General features: G+C 34.4%; 1 protein-coding gene across 4 annotated transcripts; it reads right to left on the reverse strand.

The window, feature by feature from the left end:
• Window positions 1-395: 395 nt before the first annotated feature.
• On the reverse strand, window positions 396-25,194 carry CCP110 (centriolar coiled-coil protein 110). 4 transcript variants are annotated; one of them, XM_028507546.2, is made up of 16 exons: window positions 24,895-25,110; window positions 23,155-23,299; window positions 21,022-21,177; window positions 18,018-18,146; window positions 13,546-15,193; window positions 11,522-11,649; window positions 10,664-10,841; window positions 9,950-10,089; window positions 9,573-9,689; window positions 8,915-9,016; window positions 8,612-8,728; window positions 7,085-7,158; window positions 6,470-6,532; window positions 5,740-5,799; window positions 5,164-5,249; window positions 396-2,273 (listed from the first exon to the last, which is right to left on the reverse strand). In XM_028507546.2, the coding sequence occupies exons 3-16, from the start codon at window positions 21,160-21,162 to the stop codon at window positions 2,221-2,223; spliced, it is 3,036 nt and encodes a 1,011-aa protein (XP_028363347.1). In that variant the 5' UTR covers window positions 21,163-21,177; window positions 23,155-23,299; window positions 24,895-25,110; the 3' UTR covers window positions 396-2,220. The 4 variants fall into 4 exon arrangements, with proteins under 4 accessions (XP_028363347.1, XP_028363381.1, XP_028363375.1 ...); XM_028507574.2 differs by lacking the exon at window positions 5,164-5,249 and having other exon boundaries at window positions 883-2,273; window positions 24,895-25,194; XM_028507565.2 differs by lacking the exon at window positions 23,155-23,299 and having other exon boundaries at window positions 883-2,273; window positions 24,895-25,147.
• Between the last annotated feature and the right edge of the window lie 397 nt (window positions 25,195-25,591).

Raw genomic sequence — 25,591 nt, forward strand, 5'->3', positions numbered from 1 at the left:
GAGGTGAAAATGAGGAGTTTCACCGGGCTCACATTAGACAATAGGCAGTAACAAGAGCTGGATCCTTAAAACTGCAAATTTGCAGCTTTTATATGAGCTCAACCTTAGTGTTCTCTCCCATTCGCTCTTAAGCAGGCTTCCAGCTCTTAATAAGCTAAGACATTTCCACTTCTAGTGAACTTTTTGTCTTCTGAGAAGTCCAACTCATGCAAAATTAACTGCTGGAATAAGCACTGGTATAGGTCACCTATTAAATAAAGGATATACTTTTCATGAGACTTTTAATTGTAAAAAGCGATCACATTACAGTATCAATGTTTTGACCAGATACTTTTTAATATCTATCCCTTAATAGTCCTTTCCCTGGTAAATAAAAGAGATCAAACTAGATTTTCTTTAAAATAAAAAGTTTATTTTTCCTTTTACCTAGAAGCAAAACTACTGAAAATTAAAGTATAAAAATAAATACAATTTACATTAATGGACATTCCACTTCAAAGTAAATATTAAAAAAATAATGTATATAAATAAAAATCCATTGAAAGCACAAAACAATGGCTGGCACTTTTATGAGAAAAGCTGTGAACATTAAAAAAATGTGTAAAACACACAAGCTCTTATCTTTAAAAAAACTCAAGTTTCTCATCCTTAACCTAAAACTAGTTTTAACTTTCTCCAAAACATACTATTTATTTTAGCTAATTTGCATTAGTGTACAGAAAACTTTTAGTATCTATCTTTCTTGCTGGAAACCCACAATGATATGAATAAGCTGTCTCCTGAGTCTTCGGAGTGATAAAGCACAATTTATCATATTAAGAAGATAATCTGATATACTTGCCTACAAATAAAAAAATTGGTGACACATTTTTGACTGTCTTCTAATTTCATTGTTCACTCAGTCAATAAATGATACATCTCAATAAAGAAAATCAAGTTTACACAGAGTATGTTATTACTTTCTACGTATAGTTAGAAAAAGTTACATTTTAAACAGAACAGAAAATCAAAGAAAACAATCTTTATCTCCATTCTTAAAGAATATTAGGAATATATATAGTCTCCATTTTCAAAATACCAGTATTTTTTAAAAATTCAGAAAGATTAAATGTACACAGTCCCAATTTTGTGTGAGAAGCACAAAGCCCTTTTTGGAAATGCTATCATAAATCATCAATGGCATTCTTTTTCATAAAATCATATTCCCTTCATAACATTTTTTGGTTTATATTTTAAATGAATACGTTAGTGATAAAAACTTTAAAAAGCAGTGCCTCTTAAATAATGCAAAATTCCAACTAGACAATATTACTATCCCATTTGGAAGTCTGCATTATTATATACCTCTTTATTCTCTCCTAAATCAAGCATGCTAGAAAAAGCAGACTATGAAGACACAAAATATACAGACTAAATAGAAAATAACACTGCATGCCACATTCTATGTTACAGAAATGAATGCAATAATGCATGCCACTACATTCAGGAAGATTGTGCTGTCTTCACCAAAGTTGCCACCCACCACAGAAAGATTTTATAGTTTAGCAGAAATGTTTCTAAAGAGTACTAGGGTAACATACATTAAACCTAACATATCTGTAAGACGACTAGCTGTTGAGAGACACATGTGCTTATGATCCAAATAGTGACCCCAGGTGCTTCTGTGGTAAATGTTAGGTGGACCACAATCAGCAGGCAAGCGTTTTATTCTACGTGGTAATCCTATTAAGTCCAAAAATATGAAGACTGAGAGATTAATCAGTTTTTACAAAACCAGGGGAAAACATTTTTCTGCAATAATTTCCCCAGTATCTAATTTATCAAATTCAGCAATCAGTATCTAGAGATGAATGAAATTTGTATTTCACAACTTGCATTTTATCATACCTTTTCAGTATTTTATAGAAATAAACCCAAATGCCCTTTTAAGTTTACAAAAAGGTTCTCAAGAGACATATGCATACATAAAACAAACTTATGTTTGTACAAGTTAAGAACAGAATCAATTAAACTAATTTGTTTTCACCCAAACCTAATATTAAGAGGAAAATGGTATGGGAAGGAATGAGCCAGACTGACCATATTATCTACATAATTACTCAGCCCTTTGACGTCACTGTGTCTGTGTAAACAGAGTCCAGGGTTACGTGAAAAGTTTTGGGCAGGGACAATGATATAGGTGAAACCCTCCCCACTTTTATCCTAATGAGTGTTGTCTTCTTAAATTGTCGCAACATTTGGCCGCTTTCTTTGGATTTTTCCTGCATATACTCCTAAAAATAGAGCAAAACTATTATTATTTCTCAATGTTAGTTTTTCTATAATGATACAATTTAATGAGTGTTTATTATATACCAGGCACTATGTTAAGCAATATACATTATCATATTTAATCCTTACATAAACTGAGGTAGAAACTGTTAATGTCTATTCATCCTAAGGATAATAAAACTGAGACACAGGAGAATAAGTAATCTGCCTAAATAACAGAGCTAGAAGTAGAGATTCTGAGAACTGAATTCAACCTGATTTGTTATATTTCTTAATCATGTTGTGTTACTGGTTTCTAAACTGCTTTAATTAGTGGTTTCTGAATTTCACTAACACTTGAGTTAAGCACAAATCATAAAATGAGCAAATACGTGTTAAAATACACGAAATCGAGAACTGCAATTTAGTTTGTAAAAACTATAAACATTAAGTGCTTTGCAGCAAATTTTAACATCTTAGCATTCTATTTCAGTCTAACAGTATGTTATTCTATCATCTTAACAAAAATGAGTTTTCTAAAATTGCTTAATAAATGGTTTGTTCACATCAAAGCACAATTTCAAATTTGTTTGAAACAATGCAGGCCATTAAAAATCTGAACAGGAAAGAATAATCTTATCAAGAACAACTATGGATCCCTGTGTTGAGATTCATAGTTAGAATTTTAATCAGTCATATCCCAAATTTTCATTTTAATGTAAAAGGATAAAGTTCTCTAGACTTTTTTAAATCATTTAAATATGCACTTGTATATTGGATTGGCCAAAAAGTTCATTTGGTTTATAAGATGGCTCTAGTAATGCTTAGTTGTCTAACTTCATTCAAAACAATGTTAGATTGTATTTTGACAGCTGTCATATCAGTGTGCAGTTTTTAAAAACTTATAAAAATTGGTGAATTTTTGTATAGCCACTTTAATATTGAAGATGCAAAAATATGTAACATTTTTGGCATATTATGCTTTATTATTTCAATAAAGGTAAAAGCACAACAGAAACACACACACAAAAAACTGTGTAGTGTATGAAGAAGGTGTTGTGACTGATCCAATGTGTCAAAAGTGGTTTGCGAAGTTTCATGCAGGATTTCTCGCTGGACGATGCTCCACTGTTGGGTCGACCAGCTGAAGTTGACAGTGATCAAATCGAGACATTGAGAACAATCAATATTATACCACCTGGGAGATACTTGACATACTAAAAATATCTGTATCAATAAAGTTACTGGTGAAAATGAAAAATGTCTTATTTTATGTAAAAAACTAAACAGACTTTTTGGACAACCCAATGTAAATAAATCTTGAGAAAAACAGGAATGAATTTCTGTATTTGTTTAGATAAATGTTAATTATACATGTTAATTCAAGAGTTAAGTTCATTTGTATTAACAATTCTGTTGCAATGCAATTAAACCATAATAATTCTCAATACTGAAATTCAATAACTGCATTGACTTCCTATTCAGCCTTTACACTCTTGAGGATTACTGAATAAAAACAGTAGTTGCTATTTTGCTTATAGGTTCATAAGTGACAAACAGTGGAGATGAAATGCATGAGAAAAGAACATGGAGAGTAGTCACTGTGACAGATAATATGAGGCAAAGCAATACTAATTTCTCAATGATTTGCCAACTAGTGAGGATTTATCACAATGCATATCACTAACATGGGAAAAAGAACTGAAAATGTCTTAAAATTCCTTATAACTTCACAAGCAACAGATCTGGTGTTTGGTCTGAGTTCTTTCAAAAGGTTACCTTTTGAATCAGCTGATTCTGACTACCTCCGGCATAAGCTGGATCTTCACTTGTTTAATCCCCTTTAAAAAAACCCACTTCACTCACGATGACTTCCAAAAGATGACATTTTGAATTATCATCTATATACACATTACAAATAAATTCACTCTCTACATGCAAAAAAGTCAGCCATCATTTCCAAGTTATGATCAATATCTTGTTCCCTCTTTGAACTTCTGTGAACAAGTGGTGATAACATAAAAAAATTCATATGCTGCTTGTTCCCTCCTTTTGGAGAAAATCACTTAATAGTAAAAGCTCTAAAATATTGTAATTGTATATTAATGACATTAGAATTGCTTGAAACTTAACCTTTGTTCTGGTGATCAATATCAATTTCTTTTAAATGCGTAAAAAGCAGTATAGTTAAAGAAAAGCATTTTGAAAGTAATTTTAATGGATAAGGTAAATTTTTGGTGAGCTTATCAAAATGTCTCAACAAATATACCTAAAAAGTATTAAAACATTAGCTTAAGCCTTTTGCATTGGCTCAACACTGAATTTGTCTTCTTGCCACCATACATAGAATTTAAAAATACAGTATTTAGTTTAGCCCTTAAAGAATCCTGAAATAATGAACACAGAGATTTAACTGAAGTTTCCTATTGAGCACAAGATTAAGAAAAACAAAAACAAAAACAAAAAACCTTACCCCCTCCCAACTGGCATATTCACATGTGATCTTGTGGTCAGAGGGAGAAATTCTTTCCTTTCTATGCAGATAAAATATTCCTGGGTAATAGCTACACTTCTCTAAAACTCAACATGCATAGACTTAGGAATGAAATCATTGTCATCAATACATTTCACTCATTCATAAAAAGGTCTCTAAATTAAGCATGTATAATTCTACAAATTTTTCAGATTAAAAAAAAGTGTTTCTGTGGAATTGTTACAGAAATTAAAATTGAAACCAGGTTTACTAAGATCTCCTGACTGCCACAAAATACTAACGCAAATGATCACTAGTAAAAATGTCTGTGAATATGCCAGAATTATGGTGGCAAGGACAGAATGTGTGAGGCCTGCATTACGGGGCAGCTTGTACACTTCTTTCTTTTGCATGGGCTTCGGGAACTCATTGCTACACACCTGAAACAGGCGCTCTGTTAGGCACTCTGCTCTGTGAAGACTTCTGTCTATTTTGCACAACCCCCTTCACTGATGTCTTAGGGGTTCTAATTGAATATAAAAAAATTAATAAGTCACTTGCATTAAGGTCTAGATGTTCAACATTCAAAGAAAGCAACCATACTGCATAACTATTCTTAGCACAAATAAGCTTGAAAAGAATTTAAGTCTCATGCATGCTCATTAAGGAAGCTAGACTTTGTTTCAGCAGGAGACTACAACGTACTTTGTTGGAGAATCACTTTGGTGATGCTGAACTTACTATATAGATATTTACAATATTTAATGAGCAAAATGGTATGAAATGAAAAGTAAAAACATGGCAACACAGGATGATAATTAAAATATAATACATAATAGGTATACCAAAGGGTTATCTTTGAACACAGAACTTTACAAGATCTTTCTAATGCTATTAAAAAAAATCACACTTGAAAAAATAGTTATCCTTTATTTAAAGAATACTAAATTATTCTCTCTCTCAAAGCTAATCTTGATTTGAATATTTTTTAATACCCTTATGTGCTGCATTCTTACCCTTGTCTACTAAGTAGCCTATGAACAGGAGCATTCTGTCCTTGGTTTGGCTGTAGGACTCTGTTAACAAAGTAAATAAAAAGTTAATTAAACAGGATAAATGCCATTACCCACCTCCTATTTTCTTTCAATAAATAAATGATGATGACAGTGTGGTGGAAGTCATCTATGTGATGATATGGCCAATATATTATGACAAAGCAAAGCAAACTGATTAAATCAAATTAATATAGTACTTATATTTTGATCACCAAGAGCCCAAACCTTAGTTTTTGTCAGTAAAGATATCCAACATAAATATTAATCCTTCTATTTTAAGATAATTTATTTATTTACTTTATAAAAGCCAACTTTTCCTTTCAAACATCTGAGAGAAGAAACTTCACACTTACAAGGGTAAAAAACAGGTCAGAAATAGTAAGCTAGCTTTCTAAGGTTTTTAAATAAATATCAAAGTCCCCCTGGACTATGGACTGCACTCAGGACACATGGACTCAAATTTCCACCAGAGAGAGCATGTCCACAGAAAGCTCCAGGCTTGACATGTGAGCAGGTGTATGGCCAAGTGTTAATATGAATTTTGACCCTGAGATCCTCCAACTCAGCAGGGAATGTTCTACTGAGGTAAAGTGGAGAAAAGCCAACAAAAAGCACGCTTGAAATTTATAACATTTTCTTTTCTTTAAAAATAAAAAATAGCCTCTCATTGAGACTAAGTGATTTTTCTCACCTTGTTTCAGGAGGATTTTGTTTAACCAGGAATTTCTTATTTGGCATTCCCATTTCAGCAGCTCTAACACAATATAAAAATAAGGACACACAAGCAGTATGTTTAGAAAGGGGGAGAAACATGTTTATACAGGGTGGCGTAAACAAATCATCATTTAAAAATTGGTGTACCACGAGAAGACTTCTATTAAACATATTAAAGACTACTTAAAAAAAAAGAGTTCTAATAAGATAATTATTTGGATTTTCCTTGCATTAAATTTTTCCTCCCATGAAGTCTTTAGGATATTAGAAAAATAATGTATTTAAAATTAACACTTCATATAAGGATGAACTAGACTTTTAAGATCTGATTGACTACCAATTACACAAGTTGAACACTGACAAATTTAGTAGTTAATAAATATATTTACCTAAAGATGAAATCAGATTTTGCCATCAAATTTTAATAAAACTCTTTATATATGAAAAAAAAAAGGATTTCTTTCAGTTCAGCTGTAGAAGAGTGAACTGTTCTTTACTTCCAGTATAAATATACAAACAGACCAACAGATGACTAAAGTTAATTGGTTTGATAATAATTAAATTAATGTGACATGACATGAGAAAATCTTACTTCATGTACTTCTTCCTATCAAGAGACTTCTGTGTTGCTGCAGAAAGAGCCACTCGTGGACTTTTCATTTTATCCTTTAAAATACAAAAGTAACGAAGCTCTAGCAGTACCAGTAATACCACTAAATTACAGTATACGATGATCTTAATTGCATGGACAAGTGTCTCTTACTAACATTTTGAATTTTAACTTAGTATTTATAACTGAAGCAGTCTAATTTTAAAAAATAATTAAAATTATTTTTTCCCAATGAAATAAAAAATTTGCTTGTTTTTCTTTTGCCAACATACTAAGATCAATGATTCAAACCACAAATCTCCAATACTATGATGTATTTCAAATTAACTTGGGAGCCTCTTTCTAACTCTGATTTCCAAAAAAGGCCAAAGCCACATGATAGTTTCAAGTAAATTCCATTAGGAGCAGATGATAGTTTATCAGGCATACAGACAACATTCAAAGCTTCTAATCATACAACAATATACAATTCTTTCACCAACTTCTTTTACATCTGTCTGCATATTTAAAAGTTGCTGGGTAATCCTGGGAATTACATGTGCTTAAGAATTGTGGGAAGGGTGCTCAAGTCAACAGAAAATAATATTTAGTATCAATCATTCCAAACCTAGAAGAACATATATACCATATGTTTCTGCCTTTGGCTCCTGCTAATATTTGGTCTTTGACCCAAGTTCCTAACAGCTAAGCTCCTAAGGCCCTTGTAATCTATTGATAATGGGTGGTAGAAACATCTTTTTTCCTAATATCTGGTCTTTGACCTCAGATCCTAACACAGGCCTCCTAAACCCACTGGAATTTTCATCTTCTGTGCTAATGAGATGACTCTGGGTGGATTCCTACAAGGGGACTGGTCATCAGAAAGACCAAGAATGATTAGAAGTTTGGAACTTTCAGACTCATACCCTATTCTCTGGAAACAGGGGAGGAGCTAGAGATGGAGTTAATAACTGATCGTGTCTACATGAGGAAGCCTCATAAAAATCCCTAAAGTTCAGAGAGCTTCCAGGCCAGTAAACAGATACATGTGCTAGAAGGATGGTCCCAACTCTGTGGGAACAGAGCTCTCAGGATCCTTGGGACCTCACCCTATGAGTCTCTTCATCTGTAATATTTATTATATCTTTTATTATATAATAAATCAGTAAGTGTGTAAGTTAAATGTTTCCCTGAGTTCTGTGAGCCATTCCAGAAAATTAGTCACCTGAAGGAGAAGGTGATGGGAACCCCAATTTATAGCCATCAGTCTGAAGTTCAAGTGATAACCTGGGAATTTCTAATGGAGTCTGAACTGGGGGCAATCTTAACTGCTTTCTTGACTTGTGGTACCTAGTTTAACTCCAGGTAGATATTGTCAGAACTGAATTGAATGGTGAGACACTCCGCATGTCAAAGGGTTGGTCGGTGTTGGGGGAAAACCCACACATGTGGTATTGGAAGTATTTCATGACCATAGAAGAAACAGAGTTTTTCTTTTTCATTCATTCATTACAAAATCAGATAACATACCATTTGCCTGAGCATTTTCTCTTTGCGGGCTTCTCGGTCATGATGCAGAATAGACATTCTCTCAGCTGCATCCATTACAAAGAATATATCATGAATACCAAACAGGGCAGCTCGCAACTAGTTTCAAAAAAGAAAATATTGTATCCACTTAAAAAGATGAAGTTAGGATTCAGTAACATTACATACATTTTTATTTAGAGAAAAAGGTTAAAGTTTTAAATGAAATGTATCTTTAGTGGTTAAGTGAAAGAAGAGAAATAAAGCATTTCCATTTCCCCAAGCCTTCAGGACCTATACATTTACCTGAGCCAGCACTCTTTCCTGAAGAGAAGCATCCTGTGCTGAAACAATTCCTCTCTTTAATGGTGCTTCTGACTGAAAACTTTTCATGAATTCCATAGTGTCCTGAAAAATGAAATGCTCCTTTGAAAACCATTTTTTCTGGAAGGATTCATGATCACTACGGTTCCTTTTGTTCTTTCTCAAATCCAAAATTACTAAGAACACAAAACCTATTCCTTATCATAAGTCAAAACAGCATTCACTTTAAAGTGGGGTGAAAATACACTAACTACCCTGGCCAGGTAGCTCAGTTGGTTCGAGCATCATCCTGATATACTAAGGTTGCAGGTTTGATCCCCAGTCAGGGCACAGACAAGAATCAACCAGTGAATGCATAAATAAATGGAACAAAAAAAAAAAAAATCAATGTTTATCTCTCTACCCCCCTCCCTCCTTCTCTCTAAAATCAATAAATTTAAAAAAGAGACTAAAAAATATACAGACTATTTTTAGAAATTATCTGAATGAGATTAATAATCAGATTTCTACAATTGCCTATATTTTATGTAGCTAAAAAAGTTTGATCTGCCAAAGTTCTGAACTAATTTGTCAACTTGGCTATTGCAAGACTGATAGAAACTGACACAGAAGTGAAATACAAATTTACAACAATCTTTACTTTTACAGTTTGTTGAAGTTGCTTCAATTTATCTGTCTGCATGAGCCTACGAGTAAGAAATCCTTTTGCCACAGCAGTTATTCTATTAAATTTTGCTTGTACTTCTGGACTGATAACCTAGAAGAAATAAGAAAGACAAAATGTTTTAATAATCTGAGCATTACACTCAAGATCGTTTTTCTTCATCTACTACAATGAACTAAATTCTTCTATATATGTATGCTTTGTGTTAGTTTCAACTCTAATAAAAGCTTAATTAGTGGATGTATGATGAAAATATCATGGCTCATTTGTATAACCTAAGATAAGGTAGCTCTTCAAAAAATATAGAAAGATAAATAGTAGATAAGCATACATGTATCATTAAGTTTGCCCACCTGAGACCATTTAGTTGTGACCCTTCCAAAAGGCCTTGTTACAGAGAGTTTCGTCAAGCCGCTAGTTGATGATCCCCAGAGGTAGAATGGTGCTTCATTTACAGAACCAAAGCTATGTTGTAGGGCAGAATTTGTGAAACCTAGAGGAATATATAGTATTATACTTGATGTCAAATAATCAGAATATGTAAAACACCCACATAAACATGACACTCATTAAGAACACCACCACCAACAAAAAAGAATGACAACTGCCTCTGAAAGTGATCCACTTAAAGTATTTATGGACTTTAACCTTATGTACCAGATGGACCTTTTCAACACAAACAGCATCTCAGGATAATTGAAGATGCGAAGATAAACTCTTACCAGGACAGGAATTAGGTGCCGTAATTCAAGATCGCCCTGGAGATAACAAACTGTGTTTTCACTTGAAGCATATCACCTGCTGCATGAATGAACAAAGACTGGGCTCTGAGTCAAATTTCCCAGTATTTTCCTTGCTAGGGTGGATTTCCTCACAAACACCTGCTTGCTGGTCTTTGATCTGCTGCTATCACTTAATTTTTCACCGGTTACTAAGCAGGTGGCAAACAGCAGTAGGTTGGACATGGAATATAATACTTGAAGAAAAAAAGCTACAATCTTAAAGTGTGCCAAATAAAATATCTTGCTATATTTTTTTTCAAATGGAAAAGGATTTTAAATATTTACCAGAATTACTAGAATTTGAAGTATGGAGGGAGTCCACTTGAGATAGCATTGTTTCTAACAAACCAGAGTCACTTATTTTTCTCCATTCTAAGTCCACTGCATTGTTAACATCCAACTCAGAGGCTTCTGTTGTAATCACTTTCTGCTCTTTGAACATTTTCTCCTGTTCTTCTATTTCCTATAAGAGTTTATTATAACATGGTAGATATTTTGTTAAATTATATCCCAAATAGTATCATTTTTAGACTTAGCTAAAAGTATGTATAATTATCAGCAAATTGTTATCTACTTTGTTTTCATCCTTCAAATAAAATCGACAATTTACTTGATTTTAAAATGTGACATTATTAACAATAATAATCTTTTTAAAAAAGATTTTATTTATTTATTTTATTTTTAGGGAGGGAAGGGAGGGAGATAGAGAGAGGGAGAGAAACATCAATGTGCGGTTGCTGGGGGTTATGGCCTGCAACCCAGGAACGTACCCTGGCTGGGAATCAAACCTGGGACACTAACAATAATAATCTTAAAACAAATGTCCTCCTCTTACAATATACTCTTACAAGATGCTTATTTCAGCATATATTTTAAAAATACTTTTAAAAATATTAAGTTTTGAATTAAGGATTCAATAAAGTACCCTTCTGATAAATTCTACATTATTTTTAGATAAGACTCTAAACATTAAACCTCACATTCTGGTAATAAAAATATTATCCATATATCAAAATCAATGACTCCCTTAAATTAAGATATTCTGGGAGAAAATTACAAGTATCCTATCCATGACTAAAATTTTAGATAGCCCCAACTAAATTCCACTTATCAGCCCTATAGTTCTATGTTTTAATTCCTTACCTTTTGCAATCTTTCCTGTTCCCTTTCCTGCTCAGCTATGAGTAGTGATAACTGCTGTGCGTGCTGTTCTTCTAGTCTCCTTCGCATTTCTTCAAAAGCTAACATCTTGCTTTTTAGTATCTCACCTTCTGAAAAGAAACACATCCCCTCAGATTTAGAAAATTTACAAATCTAGTATCTGATATTTTATATCACCTATTTAAATTATGCTTCTGACAAGAGTATTCCTGGATCTGACATAACACAATCAAGACATAGCTGGGTCCTCTGTTTGAACCACATTTTCTTTGAGATCCTTATTTTATGCCATCGAATAAAGGCCTGCATCTCACCCACCTTACCTGCTCAATTCAACAGGTCCCTAGGGAGGGGCTCCCTCCCTTGAGAGTTCTCCCCTAGAAGGGGTTCCTAATTGATATTAGAGAATATTGGATGGATCTGGAAGATGAAATGAAACCAGGAAGAAGAGGTATTTCTTTAAATCCTGAGCAAGGAAGCCAGGCAAAGGAACAAATTTCTGATACTGATGATACAGTAGAAAACTGTAAAATCAGAGCCATATTGAACTTGTACAGATCTAGTTGTTTCAGTCTGTCTTTTTACATTAGCTTTTGTTTTCTAAATATTTTCCAAGCTATTATATAATTAGATTATAGAACAATTTATAAAATTTTAAATGTGTATTATTAAAAATGTTCTGAGTTAAGCTGATTGTCAATTTATTAAGGACTGCTTTATGCCCACCATCATCAAGATTTGTGTGGGAGATGCTAAGGCAAATGCCTATCCTGTGATAGCACTTTCAGCTTCAAGTATGTCATTTAAATGAATGTGAAAAAAAGGTCCTGCTGAACATGTGCTAGTGGGCAGACAAGTGAGCTTTTTTCCATGCTCCTCCTTTCTGCCTCTCCCTTCTCAAAGTACCCCATACGAGAGGTTGTATTTTTAACAAAGCTTTCAAATAAAAGTATTGTAATAATAGTAATGATGATGATGACATGATGATGATATGGGAGGTTCTGTCCTCACCAAGTGCTGCCCAGTGCTACAAGAAATGGGGCTCCCTTGCTAGAGAAGGGCACTGCCTCCCTTGCTTACTTTGAAAGCAACCTGGATGGCTTCAATGCTAGAATTGCCACCTGTTGTCTTTGTGTACTTTTGGGATTCACTGAGACAGCCTCTAGCCATGGTATGTTGTTTACATGGATAATCCAGGTTAGCTTCCCAGGTTATGAAGTGTTTTAACCGTGTTACACAGTTGCATAAGTTTTAAATGGTCTGCTCCAACCCGATTTTTCTTATATTCTCTACTTAATTTTTAGGATGTTACTTTATAGAATGTGAAGTTTTTTCCAGGAAGACAAATATCACATTAAAGCTGAAATGTCTATGTCTAAGAACTTCATTTGCTTGATTTGTATGTCTCCCATATCAGCAATGAAGAATCTGTGAACCATGACAACAAAGTAAGGAGCAACAAAGAAGACATGTTTTAACAATTGTTAATACCACACTAGATGCAACAGAAATTTGAAATAATTTCTATTAATAAAGATACTATTCCTGAAACACTACTCACAGAGCCTTATTTGTGATATTTTTCTCTAATAATTTGATATTAAAGTGTTTACTGAAGGGCCAATTATAGGAAGATCTCATCATAAATGAGAGGGCTGATGAAAATATTAGAAACCACAATCCAAGAAGACATCATAGCAATACACTGGATTAAAGCTATGAGTGATGTCTCACACAAGAACTTTTTCCTTCAGCTACTAACAGTATTTTCTGTAATACGAAGTGAACTGTGAAAGATTCGTAATTTAAATTTTAAAATCCTGTAACAAAAGCCTATCAAATGGCAATAAGCTGTAGCTAATTATATGCTCTCTGATAAATGAAATTAAGTACACTAATGTACAAATAAAGATGATTACCAATATTATTTTGTAAAATGTCAATTAAAAATATTAAATAAAGGTGCCATCTACTTGACAGCTATCAAACCCTTCTAAGTTTCTTACCTTTAGAAATACTTTCCAACATTTTATTCTTATTGATGTAGACAGATCCCTTAGGATATCTTTTTTCTGGTACGTGCTCCCTTTCCTGGTCAGTGATTCCAGTTGTTATGACAGATGAGCAGTTTTCTTTTTGTAAACTATCCATATCTAAATCAAGCCTCCGTTTAACTTTCTCAAAACTGTTATCCAAAAATTGTTCATTTCCATAGGACAAAGTAGGGGTGTCCATATGCAGTCTGGTATTTTGGTTTTGCATCAGTAAAGGAGATGGGTTTTTTACATCATAAGACTTATTCAGCTCCATTTGTGAATTGCAACTTTTCTCTAACACACTGGCTGACTTGAGTCCACTCATGGTTCCATCATTTTGATTTGCTATACATGGACGGGTGGCATACGGCTCATTTGATCTTGGCATGGCAGTGCATGTACTGTCCATTTTGTGTGGTCCTCTCCCATCAGATGTTAACTGACCTTCCACAATAACAAGTCCATGAATAACTTTATTTCCTGACTGATTTCCTGAAGATTGACACACCTGATTCGAATTACCTAACACCATTTCCTGTATGGCTTCAGATGTGTTTTTGCTGACATAAACCTTGCTTGAACAAACTCCTGTTAAATCAGTTGGTAAATTTGGCACAGTTTCAGGTATGTTTGTTTGTTCACCAGTATCTTGAACAGTTAAGTCTACTGCCTGTTCTTTTCCTTTAGGACTTAGTTCACAGGCATTTACTGGGTTATTTATAAGTATATGACATGCCGATGATGGCCTAGAATGTCTTCGATGCATTTTAGGACTCAGGCTTGGCTCTGGGCTAGGTAATTTGGCATATGAACCAGTAAGACTTTTGATAACATTATTTTCAGTAACAAAAGTGGGAATGACTTTAAAATCAGAATCAGGATCTGAAACAGTGGGATGGCCAGTTCCCACAAGTGTGTCCACTTTATAAAAGCTACCTAAAACTGATGTATTCATGCTGCTTGCTTGAGTGGAAGCACCTTGGAGAAGAACATTTGATTTATTAAGGCTTGGTTTATCGGGAATCACTGACCCACAGTGTTTGCCCATCAACGGGGCCTTCTCTTTTACACAGTCAGTCACTTTAACAGCATCATTTTCTTTGTCTGAATGACTCTCATTAATGCTTCCCTTTGCACTTCTTCTCAAACTGCGTCTAAATTGTTCTCTTTCTATATATTCCTTTGACTTTTTCATCAGGTTCTGAAGACTCATTATGTAGGGATCTGGAGTAACTTCTTCCAAAAGTGATGAATTCTGTTCTTCTTCATTTGTTGGGAAGAGACCATCAGAGATAAGAGTCTCTTGTGGGGTTGCTGAGGTCTTTAGAGAAGCTTCATTTTCCATGTGGCTAATATTTGAACTACCACATTGATTCAGGGAATTAAATTCTTCTGAATCCCTAGCTAAGTCTATCCCATTAGATTTAAATTGGTCCTCATTATTTGATGACAAAATTGCAGTTGTCTTTTCAAACATTGCTAAAGTAGAGTGTTCAGTAGGGCTTGGCAAGTTATTTGCAAAGGTAGCAGGTACATTCAAGTTTCCAACTTCCGAACTAGAGTAAACTGTTTCAGTCTCCCACTGATCAAAATCACTGGCATTAGGTGCTTTTCTAACCTGAAAAAGTTCATTTAAAAATTAATATTTCCTCACTGCACAAAAAACCCTTTGATTTCATTGTTTTCTAAAACAAAACTGAAATTGAAGATGCAGAGTTCTAATATTTGAAAACACAATAAAAAACTAAGGTTACCATTTTCTATAGTATCCTATATCACATGGAGCTCAAATTACTATAAATAACATCTATTAGTCATCCCTGTCTATTTAAGAGTTTTTTAAAAGGAAATTGCCTATTCTGATAACAAATATGAACATAATGTGCATGTGTAGATACACACACAATCATATATCCATGTATAATTTAATCTTAAAATAGAAACATTTTCCTTAACTTTCTTCTGGTTATGTTGTTAATGTCACCAACCATTCCACCGACAAGAGCTATTACTTAGGCATAACAATGTATAAGATAAATAGCAAGTAATTATATTTCTTACATAAGTGATTCCCTCCTTAACAAAGATTAACTTGCCCTGGATATTGGTTAAGAAAAAGACTTTAGTAATAAGACTCCTGCCTCCCACATACTCCAAATATTAGCTAAAACCTTTCAATATGATGAGATTATTTTGTAGTAAATGATGGCTCAGTCATATAATTTAAATTACTTAAAAATAACAAAAATTCCCACTTAAAACCCAATTTATTAAAGCAAATTTCAATTTGATTAACTGATAGCTATTTAAAACAGGAACCTGTTGCCCTAGCCATTGTGGCTCAGTTGGTTAGAATGTCATCTCATACACTGAAAGGTTGTGGGTTTGAATCCCAGTCAGGGCACATCCCTAGATTGTGAGTTTGGTTCTCAGTTAGGGAGCTTATAAGAGGCAACCAAGTGATGTTTCTGTTACATCGATGTTTCTTTCTGTCTCTCTGTCTCTTCCTTCCTCCCTCCCTGCTTCCTTGTCTCTTTAAAAGCAGTGAAAAAAGCACACACACAAAAAATGTCCTCCAGTGAGGATAACAAAAGAAAAAGAATAAAACAGGAATCTGTTAATGGGTTTTACAAGCGAAATAAGTAAAAAAAAAAAATTGATAAATTAAGATGAGAACAATTATATACACAAAAGATCCAAAAGAAAAAATAAAATTACATTTTGCATCTAAATAATTCAACTGTGCAAAAACATTAAAAGTGAACTAGATGGTTTCTAAAGATTATACAAGTACCCCTGACTGGTGTGGCTCTGGATTGAGTGCTAGCCTTTGAACCGAATAGGTCACAGGTTTGATTTCCAGTCACGGCACATGCCTGGGTTACAGGCCAGGTCCCCAGTTAGGGGTATGTGAGAGGCAACCAATTGATGTATCTCTCACACACTGATGTTTCTCTCCCTCTCTTTCTTCTTCCCTTCCCCTCTCTCTAAAAGTTAATAAATAAAAAATAAAGATTATACAAGCATGTATTAAACTAGCAGAAATCACTGTCATATTATGTGATACAGACTCCAGAATCCTGATTATTGAAAGGTTTTCAGGTTGTTTTGCATGTGTTTTTTCCTAGACCATATGGCACTCCTGTTTTACCTTACAAATCCCAAGACATGTAACGGTTTCCAGGTACTATGCAATACACAGCACAACAAGGTATACTCAGTCACAACCTCAGGACCAAAATAAAACAAAACAAATGTATATTCATGAAATGAAATTCATGAATATCTTCATAGGTTTAATGTTTTTTGTATACCATTAACATGAGTGTTTGGTTATATGCTTTAAGTTTTTTAAAAATCTGTAATAAAAAAATCTGTAATAGAATCATAGGTTTTACAGATGAAACAGGCCTTAGAGATCTAGTTTTAATATATAAAAGTTTTCTACTTGCATAATTAATTACATTTCAACACTGTATATGCGCTATTAAACAGAGAAAGTTTTCAGATTCAACAACAATCTCTTCAGTAATATATTTGATATGTTTCCTCGATGGACCAAGAATGATATACCATTTTTGTTTCAATATTTTAAAAAGTCTAGTAATTAAAAAACCACCCTTATTGAGCTACATATTATATTTTTAAACTTAGTATGAGAATTATAATCTGCAAATTAAAATCTACTACCCACAGAGAAATGAAGGTAGCTGCTAATGGGAAATAATCCAAGATTCATTGTACATGTCTCATCTAGTATGAATTACACAAACCACAAACCCCTAAAGATATGAAAAAACAAAAAGATGTAACCAGCAAAACAGTGCTATATATGGCAGAAATTATTTGTTCAATCAAATTCATTTGTTTTTTAGTATGCAATGAGATCCAGACCTTAAAACAAATTGCTTATACAAATTTAAATTAAACTAAATAAAAATAGTTACAGAAAGCATGGACCTCTTGTTTAAAATGGTTTTAATTTGGATATAAGATGCATCTGGCAATTCTATTTATCTAATCTAAATTGCATTTGTGTATCTAAGAGCAGAATTTTCACCAAAAAAATTGGGGGGGGGGGCAGTTATTTATTTTAGCAGAGAAAGAGAATAAGGTCATTGAGTCAATCGTCTTGATTAGCTCAGAGGTAAACTACAATGGTCAATTCTATCATTTTGTCACTGAGAATTCAATGTTTTTAGAGTCATAAGACCCAGACAAGAAGCAATTATATTCTGTGTATGGCTCCATTGTCTAAGTACCCTCTGATTCAAGTACTAGGCATCACTAACAATCAAGTGAATTTGTCTTGGAGTAACTGAAATGGAATATCACAAATTATAATGCTTCCCAAAAAAGAAACAGCAAAGTATATTTGTAATTAGTTATCGAGGGCAAACATATTTCTGAAATTATAACTGAAAAGAGTTTAAATTACATACCTGAACATTTTCAAGAATCTCCTGGACACGAGTCAGTAAAGCTTTCTTCTTATTAACCTGCCTTCTTGCTTCTACATCAAGTGCTTTTTGTTTTTCATATTGCATTTCCTTTCTTTTCTCAATGTTAAGCTGTAAAACATCACAAATATGTTTCAGAAACATAAAAAAGCATAAAATCAGTTTTGAATCATAGTGATTAGAACTACAGTGAAAAAATCTGAAGTGGCTAGGGGTAATAACTAGGATGGAATATCCAAGATCTTTCACTGGTGATGAAAATGTTCTGTGTGGGTGTGAGTTATACAAATGCATCCATATATGAAAATTCATGGAACTTTAGTGCTTAAGATCTGTGTATTTTACTGTATGTAAATTATTCTCAATAAAAAAAGTTAAAAGAAAGAAACCTTATTAAATGCTCTAAAATGAGGTGTAAAATCAGCCCTTTTGGCCAATGCTGAGCTTTTCACTTGACAATGTCTTACTTAACTAGGTCAGTTAGATTCTTCAATTTCTAACCTTCTAATAAAACTACAATTTGCCTCTTTGCTACCTCAAGAAAATGTCCAAAGAGAAATAGATGACATTCTATTGGCCTACAAAATTAAAACACATATTTGGTTCCACTTTATTGTATAACCGCCACTAAAAATATAATGTACCAAAAAAACTGAAGGCTTCTAGGCATTTTAGCTTTTTAAAGTGGACTTAAATTTTAATTATTAAGTCCTGAGAAGTTTTGTCACTGTTAAGGAGTCGACTTATTTTAGACTTATGCAAATGAAAATGTCATAAAAAATTATTCCAAAGTTACCAAAAGTCATCCATTAGATAATAACATAAAAACATGGATTAATATCCATAAACATCAGATATTGCTTATACATAAGTAACTGATGGAGTCATAGATCCTAAGCTATAAGATGCAGACATTTTGGTCCATATGAAACTAATCAAGCAAATATGTCACCAAGGAGCTGATAAAAATGTTGTTTTAAAATTTTCTCTTATTTGCCTGGTACCAAAGAATGATTCCATAGTTTATTTGCTAATAAAAAAGAGACTAATAATAAAAAAAATGTATACCTTTAAAGAGTTACCTGGTAGTAACCACTATAAAAGTATTCAAAAGAAACATCAAAATAGAAGAACTAGACATTATATAATTTCTGATTTAATTTACTACAAAGTACCTGGCATCATCTCCAAATAATTCTTGCCCAAAATGTTTAACATGACTAATAAAACTCTTAGACTTAATTTCCAGTTTATAAGAACTACAGGAACTAGGGGACAAGTTAAACATCACCATGAAAGAAACAACCAGACAAATCCAAACTGTAAGGCATTCTACAAAATAACTTTAAAAATTCACTATCATAAGACAATTTTTAAAATTTAAATTATTTTATTGTTGTTCAATTACAGTTGTCTGTATGTTTTCCCTACCCCTCCATAAGACAAATTTTTTTAAGAGGTAGAGGAACTGTTTTGGATCAAGAGATTTTGACTGGATCCAGGTTGAAAAAAATAGTTACAACTGACATTTTGAGCACAAATTGAGAAATATGAATATGACAGAATATTAGATGCTATTAAAATTGTTAAAATTATTATTGTTAGGTGTGATAATGGTACTGAGGTTTTATATACTTATTTTCAGAATATGTGCATCGAATACATGGTGGGGCAAAAAATAGTTTTACAGTTGTATGTGAAACAGTTTATTCTTATATTACTACTTATTAATTATTATATTATTTTTCATATGAACAACTGTATACCTACTTTTGCCCCACTTTGTATTTAGGGGAGAAGTGTCATGTAACTGCAATATTCAAATGGCTCAGCAGTAAAGCAAAAGGGTAGGTAAATATACATACACATACACATATAGAAAATCACAATTGTGATAAAACAAACAGGGCAAAAATGTTAAAAATTGTTGAATCTAACTAGTAGATATATGGATAATCACTGTACTATCCTTTCAACTTTTCCTGTATGTTTGAAAATTTCATTTCAAAAAATTGGCTGAAAATACTGGTCTTTTAACTCCTGTTATACAAAAAAATTTTAACTCACTTTCTTTCAATGGTATTAACTTTGATTTGAAATAAAATTATTTTAAAAACATTCAATCAGTACTAAAAGGTTTATGATGAAAGATGTGTCTCCACCCTCATCCTACAATTCCTTACCTCTCCCCAGAGAAAGAATACAATATCCTTATTTAAAACCCAAATAGTTAAACAAATTAAAATAAAGTAAAAATCCAAATATATTAGTTCAGATAGTCCTCAAAACAGCCCTGTGTAGCAGGCATTATTTTTATCCTAATTAACAAATAAAGGAAATGGACCCACAAGTTCACATAGCAGGTAAGTGGCAGAGCAATGATTTGAGCCCAGACCAGAATGCACCAGAGCTGGGTTTTTAACCACTGCTTACACTGCCTCCAAGAGTATGCTGTGTGCTGTGATTTATGGCAGCTCATGCAGATCCTTCCATGCCCATAGATTTAGGTCTACTATACTTATTTCAATGGCATGTAGTAGGAGATTCTATAAAACAGACTACAGTTAAACTAGTCCACTACTGATGGACTATTTTGAACAATGGTATTATAACCTTATGGCTATTTCTTTGGGCACTTAGATGAGAATATACTTGTAAGATATTCCCCAAAATGGAATTGCTGAGTTTAAGGTTATGTACACTTTCAAATTCTGATAAACACTACCAAATGGCTCACCAAAAAATAAAGTCAATTGATTTTCTTAGCAAAAGTGCCTTTTCCCCACATCCTAAGGAACACTAACTGGGTCCTATCAGATCTTTGCCAATCTAACAGGTAAAAGAATGCTAACTCATTTGTATTTCTTTAATTATAAATAAGTTAGACATCTTTTTGATGTTTAAAGTCTTTCTTTTATTTTTCCTGTGAACTGCCTTAGTGGTTCACTATAGAAAAAAAGGTTACTTAAAATCAAAGAACGTTTACCAGAGGAGAAAGCACAGCCATTCCATGGAAGCGAATAAGTGAAATGCTTTCAAACTGGACAGGTAGAAAGCTCTCTGTGGATAGTGATGCTTTTTGGATTCTGGCAAGACTTTTCTCACAGAATTTCTCATATTCCTCCATCTTCCCACAACCACACTACAAAAGAAAAAAATGTCATTTTCAATGTGCTGATAAAAATAGATCTTAATTATTCAGCAAATTTTATAGGGCACTGAGATATTCTTAGAATTCATAAATTCCTAGAACTGGCCTTTTCAAATTTTTTTCACTGATCAGGAGCTAACTCTTGAGTATAAGGTGGCTTGCTTCATATAGTAAATATTTTTGAACATGTGTATGCAATCAAATTTAGAAAAGTACTGAGACCTTACCAGTGAAATCTACTTAAAAGGACATAAAATTCTATACCACCTTACTAACTTTAGGTTATAAAATAGAATATATTTTTTTAGCAAGATTTAGCTACACAGCAAAAGAAAAACTAAATTATACAAAGGTGGCCTCCCCCCAACAAAAAAAATACAGAAGGGCTTTTGTAGCCAAAAAGAAAATAAGAAAAAGAAGACAGAAGTGCTATTTAAATAAAAGAAGATCCACTTTAAATTTTTTTTTCCTATCATGGAGTTCAAAGGCTATTACTTGCATATCTTAAAAATAAATTGTGACTCCATCATCACTAGCCAAATCAGTCAGCAGAAGAAAACAGAAAACCTATTGACTCTCATAATAATTCTATTTTATTATTAAAAATTGAAACCATTACCAAACTACTTAAAATAATCAGCCCAGTAGCTTCACCACTGGAAAGTGTGATGGTGGCTATGGAAATAGAAAGTAACTGTGAAGGATTAGCCACCATATTCTATCATCCTGCAAGGGTTAAATATTTGATTGCCTGTTTCTACAGCATTATGTCCAACACCGTTTCCTTTAAATAAAGAAAAATATATTAATTGTGGATTTTCAAATAAAAATAAACATATAATAAAAAATAAGACATCAGATTCATAACCAACAAGGGAATGAACTGTGAAAACAGAAAAACTAATACAATAATGTTCCTTTAATAAGTGTTCATTTTAAAATAATTCATTAATGAAAAAAGAAAGATAGTAGGTAAATTCAATTTGTGATTTAAGATATGCAAAGATGAAATAAGATAGAATATGATAGTGCCCTAAACCTCAAGTTACTTAAAAATTCAGTATACTCAAGTGTTGGGACCAACTACAGAGCAATTAGAAATGAAGAAAAAGCATATTCAGATTATGGTTAGATTATTAAAAAATAAGGTATGTTGCTACTCTTAATGAACTTCTTTCTACCACCCCATCAATTCTAATTATTTCTATATTTGACCTACGCTAAGTGAGAGTTTAGTTTCAAAGAAATGGTTCTCTAGAGTGTGAATGAGATTGTTTTCCAAACATATTCATAAAACAAAAGTAAAAAAATACCTTACTGCATAACCATAGCAAGACCTCAATTTTTAGTCTAGATTTCAACCCATATTATGATATCTTAACAACCAAAATACACAAAAGGTAAGATGTAAGAGGAATTCAAATGACCCCATTTCTACTAAAATACTTCAAAATATTTTTTAACACAACCCATACATCCAGGATTACAGAGAACACAAATTGATTACTCATATAGTTAATATAATATATTTCCTATAAATACACATGTAAAGCATGAAATTCTATTTTAAAGGTCTGGGAAACTGAAGGAAATATTGCTAAAATAGCTTTATGGCAATAGTTTTATTTTTCTTTCTAAAACATCATATAGATGCCTCATTATTTCAGAAAGTCAAATTCACATCCTTTAAACGGTACATGTATGTCACATACATTTCAGATGTACAATAACATTATTATTATTATGTATAACTTACATTATACGGTAATACATTAAAGGTCCCAATACAAGTGCTAATATGATTACAGAAATCACCAAATGATCCCCAAGAACATGACTGGATCCTTCTTATCCTTCAGTCTTAGTTTGTTTGTCCCAGCCTTTGAATTTGAAAGGCTGTCCCTTTAAATTAACCCTGTCAGTCACTACCACATTACAGTGCTGCTTCCCAATTTTCATGGCACTTACCACTATCTGAAATTATCTTGTTTATTTCCTTTGTTTTTGTCTGTCTTCCTCCACCAAAACGTAAGCTCCATAAGCACAGGTACTTTCTGAGTCTTGCTCACCACTAAATCCCCATTACATAGAACAGCGTCAGCACACAGTAGCACTTGAAAAAAAGTATCGAATAAATAAAATAGGGCAATTAGCTCAAACAATAATGTACGCTAAACCAGAAAAAAGCTAGCAAGGAAGAATGGAACTTAGAGAATAATAGATTCATGGATGATCCTATCCTCCAAGAAACTGGCACCTCTGAACTGCGAAGGCAACCATTTAAAAAGTGAGCATCTGTATCCTATATAATTAAGCAAGAGGGCACTTCCTTTCTCACAACACAATTACCTCTGTGAGCAGGGTTTTATTTTAAGGGAACCCTTACTACAAGGCCACTCCAACCACAAATCTACTCCCCTATACTTTGCTACCTGGCATTACTGGCCCACTTGAATTAATAATTTGTCGGCTGCATCAAGTCCAGACATGCCTTGTCTTCCCCATCGCCAATCCACGACCCTTCCCCAAATAAGCCTCTTTGCAAACCCCACAGACTCCTCACCAGTGCGCTACCAGAAACGTCACTGAAGGGGATGGTAAAAGTAACACAGAACAGATCTTGCTTTGTTTGCTACCTGGTTGTTTACCCATCAATCCTCCCAAAGACGTACATTGCTTATGGAGGCAATCCAGGGGGAAGGTTTCTTAGCCAGGCATATACTAGCTGTATGTTCTTGGCAATGCACTTACCATCTCTATGCCTCAGTCTCCTCATCTGCAAAATAGGGGTAATCTCATCTGTCTCAAAGAGATTCTGTGAAGATTCGATGAACTAATACATGTATGGCAACTACTATATTGCAAGATATGCAGAAAGCATCGGTAAATGGGGACTGCTTTTATTATGCAGATGATGATGATGACGATGATGATGGTTTTTATCAATATTTTATGAACTCCTGGAGGGCAGTGACAGTGCTTGGTTCTTAGTAAGATTCAAACGTAACTTAAAAACGTGGAGAGGAGGACAACGGCTTCCTCATTTCACTGCTTCCAGACCCTTCCCCATGAAATCAATCTCCAGCACCTGCCATTTGCCTAAATTAGGAGTAGGGAAATGGGATTAAAAACTCACAGAAGCAAAGAGTGGGAACTACCTCGTAGCATCAGGGGCAATCCAGAGAATTTGCTTAATTAGCCTCACGCTTATGCCCCAGAGAGTTGCAAAGGCAGAGTAAACAGCACTCCGAGAGCGTCTGGTCGTGGTAACCGGCGTTCAGAAATGGCCAGTGCACACACTGGAGACGCCGCCCTCACCAGCATCGCAGGAGCAGGAAAAACGCCCAAACAGTCTTATCAATAGGAGGCGGTTCTTCAGCTCCGGCCAGAGTTTATTTACCCAGACCCTCCGCTCTCATCCCAGCGCCTCACGTCTACATTCCCGGGCGCCCCCGACGAGGCTCCATCCCCAGAGCCTACCAGGCAGTGTCAGCATCCGAGCATCACCTGCAAGCCCAAGGCCGCGGGCGCCCGGGAACCCGCCTCCCCACGCCAGCGCCTTTCCAGGGCTCTAGGTCCGGGATCCGGGCCCCGACTCTCCGGTTTCGTAAGAAGCCCGCCTTCAGCTCCTCAGAGCGCCAATTCCGCTTTCCCGGATGGCCTCGCTGCAGGGACCCTCTGAGTCAAGCCCTTTAGGCATATACACACCTGATCTCCCACGGCACGGTTACCCTGCGTTCCCTCCCCACAAGCCTTGTCAGGAAGCAAACGGCTCAACTGGTAGTGACAGAGAGCAGCTCAGTCCTCCACCGCCTTCTCCTTCTCCTCCCGGCCATATTACCGGTCTCAGGCGGCAACGCGGGATCCTGGCAACGGCCGCCGCCGCCGGGACTCCACCTCTCTGGGCAGGCACTTCCGGTGGTTGCTTCCCGGGCAGCCGAAACGGTTGGGCCACCAGAAAACTACTATCCCAGAGGTGCGTTAGCGTCCTGGGCCAGAGCAGGAGGGCGTAGTGCTCACGAGAAGCGCGGTTCACGATGGGAAATGTAGTCCCCACTGCAAGCAACCCCTTTCTCATTACAATTAGAATGGAAACGCTCCCATTTTCTGTGATCGTTGGAAAAACAAACGACATTCACCAATTTTTTCTGTAAATAAAAAACTGCGGAATCCTATATGCCAACTGTAAAATTTAAGACATGCCTTACCCTCTGCAAACCAGTGGGAAAATAACATGCGAGAAAGGTAGCAGGTTCAAGACGGCAGGAAAAGCCCCAAATGTTTGGCCGAAGTTCTTTATTTAAATATGTTACCAGCTTTCCGAAATATGATGTAGTGTCCGCTTTGATCTTCTAACTCGGTTTTACCTTCTGCCTACTTCCCATGCATATTTTTACACATGTAA

The sequence above is a fragment of the Phyllostomus discolor genome, chromosome 3, assembly GCF_004126475.2.
Source record: "Phyllostomus discolor isolate MPI-MPIP mPhyDis1 chromosome 3, mPhyDis1.pri.v3, whole genome shotgun sequence".
Lineage (NCBI taxonomy): Eukaryota > Metazoa > Chordata > Mammalia > Chiroptera > Phyllostomidae > Phyllostomus > Phyllostomus discolor.